At 39.5% G+C, this 12,248-nt stretch overlaps 1 protein-coding gene and 1 pseudogene across 9 annotated transcripts in view; one reads left to right on the forward strand and one right to left on the reverse strand.

Annotated features, from left to right (window-relative positions):
• LOC126188976 (glucose transporter type 1) overlaps positions 1-12,248 on the forward strand; it is a 1,320,264-nt gene that overhangs the window by 1,082,160 nt on the left and 225,856 nt on the right. For all 9 annotated transcript variants that reach the window (XM_049930753.1, XM_049930752.1, XM_049930756.1 and 6 more), the window contains 2 exons: positions 9,259-9,419; positions 11,879-12,003. In XM_049930753.1, the coding sequence (XP_049786710.1) occupies positions 9,259-9,419; positions 11,879-12,003 (286 nt within the window). The remainder of the gene's footprint in view (positions 1-9,258; positions 9,420-11,878; positions 12,004-12,248) is intronic.
• Positions 4,839-4,956, reverse strand: LOC126189054 (5S ribosomal RNA; annotated as a pseudogene).

The raw sequence follows: 12,248 nt of genomic DNA on the forward strand, positions 1-12,248 counted from the left end.
CAACTGTCAGTGTATACCACATTGATGTCTATTTAAAATATTATGAAACGAGGGCTCAAACGTTAAATCAGGAATGCATTCAATCCTAAACTGTGTTAGATCTTGAACTATTCTGGGTCTCTTAAGAAGCCAAGGTGAAGATCTGCTCCATTCTTGGTGTAAAACTTTGAAATGAGCTACACCTATCTCTCAACAGCAGTCCTTCATGCAGCCACCTTGAGGCATCATTGGTCACAGTTGATTATGGATCAGCCATTTCATTGATGGGTGAGCAGTGGTATGATATGGCTACATTGGAGGTGTGGATATTGGTTTATAAGCTTTCCATACCATGAAAGTCCTTTCCTGATGGTATGTGGTATCTCACCAACCTCAGCACAGAGACTTGTAATTGCGCTGCTCCTAAAGGCCATGGTGGACAATCTACATATCTCAAGATGAAAAAGAACAACAGGTGCTGACAAGAGCTCTGGGAATGTTTTCTGATAACTATAACTAGAACTAACTGAAGCCAAACCCGCACAAAAGTTGGATCTGCATTTTTCCACATGCAAATTAGACGGATGAAAAGAAAATTCAAAGTTATTTGGGAAGGCATTGAGCTGGAGTGTTGTTTTAACCCCAGTACTTTGAAGTTACCTTAGGCCAATCACTCGCTCACCGGCTCCACTACACTAATACCAAACATGAGGTGTCAGCCCGAAACATCGTGATCCAGAAACTTGATAGTAATTAGGTTGCCCAATCCCAAGTGGTGTGTACTTTTGCTGTGGCACTCTGTTTCTCAACTGGTGAATGTGCCTGTCCAGTGTGGTATAAATCTGCCCATATGAAAGAAGTAGATGTAGCCCTCAATGAAAGTGCAAGGCTAATTACTGGATGCCCGAAACTAACTCCTGTTGATAAATTGTACTGCTTGGCAGGCATTGCTGCTCCTAATGGACACTGGGATGTAGCCACAAATGCCAAAAAGAAGAAAATTGTAGAAAGTGAGCTACACCCACTGGATGGACACACTCCACCAAGACCTAGGCTGAAGTATAGGAAGAACTTTTTACAGTTGATGTCTGCGCTAAATACATCAGTCAAGGAATGCAAAGGAGAACTATGGGCAGAGGTAAAGACAGCTGAATGCTTGTCAGTTGGACACAACTTAGACTGGCATTGGCAAATCTAAGGACAACCTAGTAAAATAGGGATACGTAAGAGCTAACACTGTATGAATGTGGAGAAGTACAGACAATGAAACATTCTGTGTCACTGTTCACGTTTCCCTGATTCATGCTACAAAGAGGAATTTTTCAAGAGACAAGAAATGCTGTAGCAGTTGCTTGTTTCTGAGCAAAGACTGTTACAGTTTAATTTTGTATTTGTGCATATGTATGAATTCATTTTGTATGTATGAATTCATTTTGTATGTGTGAATTCATTTTGTATGTGTGAATTCATTTTGTATGTGTGAATTCATTTTGTATGTGTGAATTCATTTTGTATGTGTGAATTCATTTTGTATGTGTGAATTCATTTTGTATGTGTGAATTCATTTTGTATGTGTAAATTCATTTTGTATGTGTAAATTCATTTTGTTTCCTTAACACAAATTGTAAATTTATATGATCTTTCTTGTATACTTATATCTTGAGTAAATAAATGAACCTGTAGAAAAGACATTTCCATGTAGAACAACACTTTGCGTTACATAATTCTCATGTTTTAAGCAGTCAGGCAGGGTGGCATCATCTCAGTATTTAAAATAACACAGGGAGAAGGAGAACTATATAAAGATAGGAATGTGTCTGAGGAAAACCACACTTGTGGAACTGTCAGAGTGAATTATGCCTCAAAGTAATATGATATCTGTTCCATTGTCAAAAACTATACCTGTTACATTATGCCTGTACAGGAAAACCTTTCGTATGCCTACTTCTAGTTGGGTCAGGTAGCCCTAAGATCCTTCTTATGCAGCTGGTGAGAGCAATGCCACAGTAACTACTCCGGCATGTATCAAGAGGATAATCAAAACAACTTGTCTTATGGAGCTATGAGAGCAGTGCTGCAGTAACTACTCTGAAATGTTTCAAGAGGATAACTAAAAAAGCTTGTCTTTCATGATTCGGGGAAGTGTCATGTCAGCCAGAGAAAATGGTGAAGTGATTTTCTTCACTCCTTCCTTTAAGGTGCTGCAACATATTATAATGTATTATGTCACGACCAGGTGATGGGTGTCACATGCTAAACACAATACTGAATCCAATTCCCATATCAGAAAGGGACAGTTGCATGCTTCATAGTTGGTGAAACTGAAGGCCTCAACTGCCTCTCCCAGCAGCCATTCTGTTGCTTCAGAATAATGGATGTTGACTGGCAGTGTCTGTAATTCTGGCAAAATGTTCTGCCATTGTATGGACAGCACCTTCCAGTTCGGTCTGAAGACAATTTCACCTTACAACTGGGCCAATAGCATTTGTTCTTTGTGAGAAGTATTTCAAATTACAGGAGACTTGGTGCGTACAAATCAGTGGAATTTTATACCATTCATCAAACTTGAATTGTCAAACATCCCTGAAGAGATGTAGGAGGGCATTGGTACTAAGCCTGTAATACAGTTATAAATTTCTGAATATAAGTTCATGAATGGTAATGGTGCTGCGGTCAACACCACTGAATCCATAACAAATGCTGAGTAGGAATGTGTTGAGTGCTGCTAGATGGCAACCAACATAGTCTAAATTACAGAAAAAAATAGCTTGTGTGAGAGTTAGCAATAAGTCCAAACTGACTTAAATAAGATAGTAGCAGTCTGAGAAAAACTGAAACCAATCCCAATACAGTAACAGGATTGTTTTCATTTGTCTGTTTGGATGAAGCCTCTAGAAATGTGCCATCAACTTATGAACTGTCTGTGACTTGTTGTGCTGCTAACTGTAAAGAGTGTAGAGGACTGGATGCTCCAACACTGAAATCATCTAGTCTTCCCATGGAGGGCATAACAGTTAAGTGGTTCAGCCCCCTCATTTCAGTTGTGGACTCATGTATCAATCTCATTGTCTGTCAAGAGCCCAGACATCTCCATTTCCATACTGCTGTTACGCAAGGGTATAGAAAAACACATGTTCAGTTGCTTTTACAATGCAGTCCACAATGACTCAACAGGAATATTATAGTTTGAGGTCAGAGAAGATCTTACTTCATCCTTGTACTCATTGAAGTTGAATGAACACACAGTAGTTTCATGAATCTGGTCAGTTGCCTTGCCTCAGCATGTGTATAGGAGAATTTGAAGGTATTATTTCGTTGATAAAACCTTCACATAACCTATGCAGTGCTTCACTGTTAGAAGAAGAAAGTCTGAATTTTGTGGTTCTCTTTGTTTCTCCATATGTAAACATGACTTGTGATGAGAATGTAGTAAAAGTAGGATAATCACACCACATTATTTGTTTGCATTTCAGGGTAGTAAGTTCTTATGTCGCACACACTGTTGAAGCCTCTGCTTTGCTTTCAGCTGTTTTACAAGAGGTTTGGGAGCAGCAGCTCTGCAGTGAATGTTCAATTCATGCTGTTCACATCACACTGCTTTTCTTGACACTTTCCTCACCTTTAGTCCAGCAGCCACTGAAGTTACTAGGGTCTTTTTAGAGGTAATTAATTTCAGCCCCTACCCTCCCCATATCCACCAGAAAGTTTATAGATTTTGCTTACAGCAAAAAACATCAGCATTCTATTACAGATAAACTGAAAATAAATTACTTGTATCAGGTTGTTCCTGATAAGTAGTCTACTAGTCCCTGTACATGTAGAAACTGTAGTGAGCGAGGTATTCAGAGACTGAGACACTGGATTCACTTTTGGGAGAAACAGGATTCAAATTCTCATCGGGCAGTCAAGATTCATGTTTTCCATCATTTCCTTAAATTAATTAATGTGAATGTTAAGGATGGTTCTATTGAAATGAATGTGGTTGATTTCCTTCCTCACTCTTGTTCTATCTGATCTCTAATTGCTTTGTCATCAGCAGAATGTTAAATCCTAAACTTCCTTATATTTTGTACAAATAGATAATCAATATGTAACAATGTACATATATTTCTATTTGTAGTTGTTATTCATTGGGCATATTCAGCATTATAATGTTTCCAGGAATATGGCCTATGGAATATTTAATTAAAAAATTTGTCGTCAACTGTGATGTCATTAAATATGGAGAAGTGACTCGGTTGAACAGGAATGGGAAAGGATTATAATCTGTATTTAACAATTTAGCGAGTAAAAATGTAGTGAGAACATTTACTTCAAGGTTCTTCCTGCACTGATCAGTGAGAACATCATTCCCACCGACCTTTTATCATTATAAACCTCTTCTAGTGATAGCAACATCACCTGGTCAGGAGTGCCTGCTATACACACACACACACACACACACACACACACACACACACACACACACACACCAGTGAGTATGATGTCCATGTGTAGAATGGGGAAAGCACATGATCTATTTGAGTTTGACCAAGGGGAGATAGTGATGATCTGGAGGGTTGGCATGAGCATTTTGAAAGCTGCAAGACTTGTCAGGTGTTCGATGAGTGCTGTTGTGAGTGTCTTCAACACGTGGCAAAAGTAAACTAAACTCTGGCTGAGCAGGTCATGGAGGCTAAATGGTACCGACCAACTGCAGTGTCATCCTCAGCCCACAGGTATCACTGGATGCGGGTATGGAAGGGCATGTAGTCAGCACACCTCTCTACCAGCCGTAGGTCAGTTTAAGAGACCAGAGCTGCTACATCTCAATCAAGTAGCTCCTCAACTTGCCTAACAAGGTCTGAGTGAACCGTGCTTGCCAACAGCACTCGGCAGACTGGATGGTCACCCATCCATGTGCTAACCCAGCCCAACAGTGTTTAACTTCGGTGATCTGACGGGAACTGGTGTTACGACTGTGGCAAGGCTGTTGGCAACATGTGACAAAACAAAGGTGAAACCATGTCCAGATGTTTTGGGTTTGGGCTGCAACTGGTCATTACAGATGTCGGACCTCATAGGCTGGGCAGACTGATAAAACAGAACAGGCGGTGAACTGTTACTGACCTACCATCAGACTTTAATGCTGGGCAGAGCATAAGTGTGTCTGAACACACAGTGCACCAAACACTCTTAATGACGGACATCCACAGCTGACAACCCATGCATGTGGCAATGTTAACACTGTGACATTGGCAACTTTGACTGAAATGGGCAAGTGACCATCTGCACTGTCATTGGTGCAGTGGTAGAGCATTGTATGATCTGATGAATACTGATACCTTCTTCATCATGCCAGTGGGAGGGTGCAAATCGATCGTCTTCCAGGGGAACAGCTCCTTGACACTTGTGCAATGGGACAGAGACAATCTGCTGGTGGCTCCATTGTGCCCTGGGGAACATTCACGTGGGTCCAGTGGAGCTTGTGGAAGGCACCATGAAGGCAAGGAGTATCTTGCAGTGGTTGCAGACCATGCACACTCCTTCATAACGATCATGTTTCCCGACAGAAGTGGCATTTTTCAACAAGATAATGTTCCATTTTACAAGGCCAGGAGTATGATGGAATGGTTCGAGGAACACAGTAGTGAGTTCTAATTGTTGTGCTGGCCCCCCAAATCATCAGATCGGAACCCAATCGTCATGTCAGAGCTCATCTGACCCCTTCATAGAGTTTATGGAAATTAGGTGACTTGTGCATGTAGCAGCATACCAAGGCCTCTTTTCTTCCATACCATGATGTGTTGCCACTGTTATCTGTGCCAAAGGTGGACATACTGTCTATAGGTAAGTGGTCATAATGTTCCAGATGATCAGTGTATAGTCAACTGCAGATAACCTCGGTTTTTATCACAAAGACCTCAATTATTCCTTTTATACGTTCTACAGTCAAACTGTTTCTGAAATTGTGCTAGCTAACTTAAACACTAACAAAACTGTTGAAAAAAACAATCAAAATTATGATCAAGATCAAACACTAATGTTTAAGTAATTATCCTTCCATAAGAAGTTGCTGAGATATGCCTCTCTGGAAGCTCACACATTCATGTGGTACACTGACACACAGTTACAGAAAAAGGAACTTGCTTCATATGTGATTGTCATCATTGACATCAAAGATTAAAACCATTGGACTGATATAGTTGTATTTACTACTGTGCATTGAAGCTGTCCCCTCCTCTTTATTCTGTTTTTCATAATATTTGGAACTATTCTGCAGAGCTAGATTTCCTTTCGAATGTTATGTTGTAATTATCATAACATTGAGCCATAGAAATCTTAAATCTTTAAAGATTCATTTAAATATCATATGATTTTATATGTTTAAATACATTTATTTGTTCCATTATATGTCCTTTTTATCACAATTTCTGCTGTTACTGGCTCTAATGCTTGAAATGACACCACTTTAGCTTTGCTTGTGGAAATCGTCATGCCACATAGAGCAACAAATTGGCTCAGTTTATATACTGCTGTCTAGATTTTCTTGGAGAAATGCATGGTACAACTGTGCTGTCTTACAATATATTTATTCAAATATTATAATTATACTGTAAGACAGCACAGTTGTACCATACATTTCTCAAAGTAAATTGAAGCGGTTTCAATTTCACTATTGACTGTTAGGACCTGGAATGAGTGCAAAACCAGAACTCATAAAAATAATTCAGAAACTAAAATCCAGAAAGTCTACGGAGATTATGAAATGTCAAACTATCCAATAAAGCATGTGTATGAAGAAATAATTGAACTGCATTTGGCTATATTAAACTGCTCATTCAGTTGAAGGAGTATTTGTGGAAAAAATTAAAAATTGGCATATTAGCAGTAGTATAAAGAAAATTGACAAGGATGACCAAAATAACTATAGACGAGTTTCTTTAATCTCTGATTTCTCGAAAATCTTAGAGAGACTTATGCATGGTAAGTTGATTATGTTGCTAGGAAAACATATTATTCAGATTCTGGCACAAAATGGTTCCCAAAAAGGAAAGTCTGCAGAAACTGCTATCTCAAGCTTAACAGAATCTTTTATAGATACATTAGACAACAGACACACTGTATCTGCTATGTCTCTGGATCTGTCTAAAGCTTTTGGTACCATCACCTATAATAACTAAAAACTTGAATGTTGTGGCATAAAGGCCTTTGGACATGCAGTGCAATGGATAAAATAATACATGAGTAAGAGACTGCATAATACGACTACAGTATCCGGGTACAGATCTGAAATTACGGATATTAAATACAGTATACCTCAAGGATCTACTCTTGCTCCAGTTTTCTTCAATGTATTTATAAAGAATATTGAAGGCAGTGAGAAAGATTAAAAAATATTAGATGCTGGTGATATAAATTAGTAAATGCAGAATAACATCTGGACACAATGGAAAGAATATCATTTGTTTCAGAAAATGACACAGTGCAGTGACTCATATGGAATGACTTAATTATAAATCTAAAAAAAAGATGGTTTGTGGTGTTAATGGATAGAGAAAGGGAAAGAGAAAAGGAGGGATATATATAAAATAAAATAAATACCTCAGAAATATTTCTGGGAATTATATTTGACAATAAGCTCCAATGGAGACAACATACAGTCAATGCCTGTGGTAAATGACGTTCTGTAATATTTATTAGTATATAGCTTGCACATTATGCTAACAAAAAAACTTCTACGTGCAGTCTATTGTGCTTTTTTGAATTATACTTAAAGTATGAAATTACTGTTTGGGGAAACTCCAGCAGCAATAATAAAAAATGATTTTTGTATTAAAAAAGCCATTGGGATCATTCTGAGTATGAAAAACAGACTGACTCATGCAGAGCAGCATTCTATAATCCAAACATATTGACATTTCCAACCTTCTACATAAACAGGACAATAATTTCTTTAATCAAAAGCAGTACATTACATGCAAAAAATTGCAGATGTTCGTTCATGTTCAGATGATCTGTTTGCCTGTAGTTAGATATTACTCTCTGGTTTGATGAATCTTGAAGTCTCATTTAGTGCTTTACTGAAAAGATATATTTGAAACTGCTGCTATACAGGATAGTGCCAAATGATGTAGAGCAAACAAGGAATGAATTATAGAAGTAGTTCAGATAATTCTAACTATGTTTTCCGAAAGGTGGGAATGTCTGCTGTCAAATATTAGTAACAATACCTCCTCTGCTGCTTATTAGCTCACAATGTTCTTTCCATTATACAATGTTGTTGTCACTTTTGTTGTCGCTTTTAATTACTCGGGCTTCCAGTAAAACCAATCACATCATTATAATTGTGAATATAAATATAAACAACTGACTATAAGTTTAAAAGAGACTGTGCATAAATAAAAATTTTACATATTCTTGTACAGATTACCTATATGTGTGCATCTGTATTAGCCGTAGAATGGAAAGCGAAAAGAAAAGTTATTCTTGAGAATAGGAAACTCAACAGGTGATTAAATTCTGACTGGCTATGTCCCGATGTGACATAAGAAATAAAGGCCAACTGAGGAATATACCACACAGACTAGATCTGTTGAAAAAGGTCCTTCATACTTCGGATACAACTGATAAAGCATTTCATTCGGTGGTATTATTTAAAGGAAAAAGAACTTTTTAGTATGACGGATTATATATATGTAAATAATGAAGAATTTTTTTGTTAAGTGTGTGTGTGTGTGTGTGTGTGGTGTGTGTGTGTGTGTGTGTGTGTGTGTGTGTGTGTGTGTGAGAGAGAGAGAGAGAGAGAGAGAGAGAGAAGAGAGAGAGAGAGAGAGAGAGAGAGAGAGAGAGAGTTTTTTGTATGTATGTATGTTATGTAGTCACCCGAATTAAAAAGTATGTGAAACGCCTTTGGCCTAAACATTGAGAGAGAAATGTAAGCAACTGTACTGTCATTGTTGCCTTTATTTGATGTTTTAAATTGCAATTAGATTAAGTTGATTTATTCTGTATTACAGTTGCAGACTCTGTACAGAATGTTACCAAATGGGACCAAATAAGTCAATCAATCGAGCTAGTCATTGGCAAAAAATATAGTTGTAAACTTTATATTCTTAATAATTTATTGTTTTGAATCAACTTTTATCGCTCTAGTGTCACATTATTTTAGTGATTAGAATAGTCTAAGGATGGGATTTTAAGAATTTTTCTCCTTTATGTGATTTTGGAAAATAATACAGCATTGTCTCAAGTTGTACCCAAACACTCAAGTAATGCATACTTTCTTTTTCTTTTCAGAATATTGAAAATTTTATGAAGGATGTGTACAAAGATAGATATGGTGAAGATATGAAAGAAGAAACTGTGAAATTCTTCTACTCCATTGCTGTATCAATTTTTGCCATTGGAGGCATGTTTGGTGGTTTTAGTGGGGGTATGATAGCAAACAGGTTTGGCAGGTGAGCCAGCTAATTGTCACACATCTATCATCTCTCTCACCTTCAGTAATGGCCCACAAATATTTTGTATCATGTATTTACTTTTATCAAACTATAAAGTAAACTGGAGAAAAGAACTTTTACTTGATGTAACTATTAACTCGTGTTGATTCAAAACAATGGGGACTTCCAATTAACTACATAGAAGTTTTTGGAAGTGAGCAAAATGTTTGTTGTTCATAACTACTGTGTCCTCAATGATCACTTGTTAAACTGCATTTTTGTCCTATTACTTTACCTCGTTCATAATACTGAATATTTTACATAAATCAGATAATGGAAAATGGAAGGTTCAGGATCAAAGAACAATAACATGATAGACTGCTACTCATAACATAGAGGAGGTGTTGAGTTCCAGTCGGGCACAATGAAAAGATTGCTAAACATTTAAGATTTTGGACAAAAAATTGAAAAGAACGCGCGCGCACACACACACACGGCTACACACACACACACACACACGCACGGCTACTATGTGCAGCTAGTGAAGCCTGAAAGCTAAAACCTAACTGCACCTGTGTAGCAATCTAGGATGGGTAGTGGAGGCTAGGAGGTGGTGTGGGGCAGAGTGTGGGAGGGACAGCAGGGTAGGGGTGGGAGAATGTTGTACTGCTTGTGAGAGCATGGAAGTACATTGTTGGGAAGCTGGGCTTGTGAGGCAGAGGGAAGAGGAGAGACGTAGAGAAGGAGAAAAGACTCTAGGTGCGTTGGTAGAATAATAAAAGCATTCGTGTTGTTCTGGAGTGGGAGCAGGGAATGGGTTAGATAGGGAGAGGACAGGGACTAGCAAAGGGTGAGGCCAGGTGGGTTATGGGAACATATGATACATTACAGGGAGAGTCCCCCACTTGCACAATTAAGAAAAGCTGGTGTTGGTAGGAAGGAGCCAGATGTTGTAGGCTGTGAAGCAGTCACTGAAGTGAAGCACATTGTGTGATGAAGCATGTTCAGCAGCTAGACTGTCCAGCTATCTCTTGGCCACAGTTTGGCAGTGGCCATTCTTGTGGACAGCCAGCATGTTAGTTGCCATGCCTATCTAGACAGCAGCACAGTGATTGCATCATATCATGGATAACATGGCTGTTTTCTTAGGTAGCCCTGCCTTTGATGTTATAGGAGATGTCTGTGACCAGATTGGAGTAGGTGGTGCAGTGGACGGATGTATGGGACAGGTCTTGCATCTAGATCGTACATTCTTCCACTACCAACAATTCCAGTCCTGTTGCTGGCATCTTCTATCCCATCAAAGGTAGGGCTACCTTTGAAAAAAGTAGTACGATCTGCAAACTAAGCTGCAGCCACTGTGCTGCTTTCTGTGTGGGCCGAAAAATTAGAAAGCTGTGTATCTGTATGAATGCCCAATGCCAAACTATGGCCAAGAGAGAGCTGGAAAACCCAGTTGCTGAACATGCTGCCCAACATGATGTGCCTCACTTCAGTAACTGCTTTGCAGCCTGCACATCTGGACCCTCCTGCAGCATTTCTGAATTATTGTGCAGGTGGGGACTCTCCCTGCAGTAGGTCCTATGTTCATGCAACCCCCCCTGGTGTCAACCTTAACTAGCTCCTGTCCTCTCCCTACCTGTCCCCCTTCCCTTCCCTGTCCTCACTCCAACCCTACACCTGTCTTCTATTATTCCATTAATGCACCTACAGTCCCCCCCCCCCCCCTCTCTCTCTCTCTCTCTCTCTCTCTCTCTCTCTCTCTCTCTCTCTCTCTCTCTCTCTCTCTCTCTACCCGCCCCCCCCCCCTTCCCCTAAGCCTCCCCTCCCCCTCACCTGTACCCAGCCTTACAATTCTGCACCTCCCCACCAAGTCTCTGCATGTTCCCACAAGGAGGACATTAGTTTTTCCCCGGCCTACCTTGTTGTCCCTCCCCTTCCCTGTACCATGCCATCTCCTTACCGCCAACACCCACGCCAGATTGCTCCTCCCTTCAGACACAGTTGCAGTCCACAGGTCTATCACAGTGGTTTAGTGAGAGAGAGAGAGAGAGAGAGAGAGAGAGAGAGAGAGAGAGAGAGCACTGTTTTCGAGGGAGGACTTTTTTGCCTGAAAGCTTAAATGTTTAGCAGTCATGTCATTGTGCCTATCTGCAACACTGCCTCTGATCCACTCTTCAGTCAGGTTGTTCATCAGTTACTCAATGGGAAATTAAATACAGTAACAGTGAGATATGGAAAACATTCACATAACACTTTTTTTTTTACTTTGTGGCACAAAATAGAATGGATTTATCAAGATTGTAAGCACTGAGGTTCACCAGTGACATAGTAAAGGGTAACATGCAGCTCATTGTAGAGAGTTTTTCTTATGTAGTTCTTGTAAAACTTGAGAGGACTAAATTGACTGGGCCTGTAAGTTAAATATTTATAGCAGGACATTTGAAGGTGCAAGTACTCACCCCCTTACGTTGCAGGAAAGGTGGTTTGCTCCTCAATAATGTCCTGGGAATAGGTGGAGCCTGCCTCATGGGTTTCACTAAGATAGCCCACTCATACGAGGTGCTGTTCCTTGGCCGGTTCATCATTGGAGTCAACTGCGGTGAGTTGCTGGAGGTCCGCAGTTGCTTGTGCATGCGAGACAACTCTGGCACGACACCAACACTATGCATGGAAACTAGCAAATGATGTTGATGCATGTTCTATATGTTATGTGCTGAGATTGTGGAATTGTTTGCTTCTCAATCTTCTCATTCTGTTTACTTAACTAACCCACATTTCCTTCTGTGTATCATTACATATGATATACATAATCTTCCAGCTGACGCTTCACATTCTGTTGAAAGA

Source organism: Schistocerca cancellata, chromosome 5 (genome assembly GCF_023864275.1).
Source record: "Schistocerca cancellata isolate TAMUIC-IGC-003103 chromosome 5, iqSchCanc2.1, whole genome shotgun sequence".
NCBI lineage: Eukaryota > Metazoa > Arthropoda > Insecta > Orthoptera > Acrididae > Schistocerca > Schistocerca cancellata.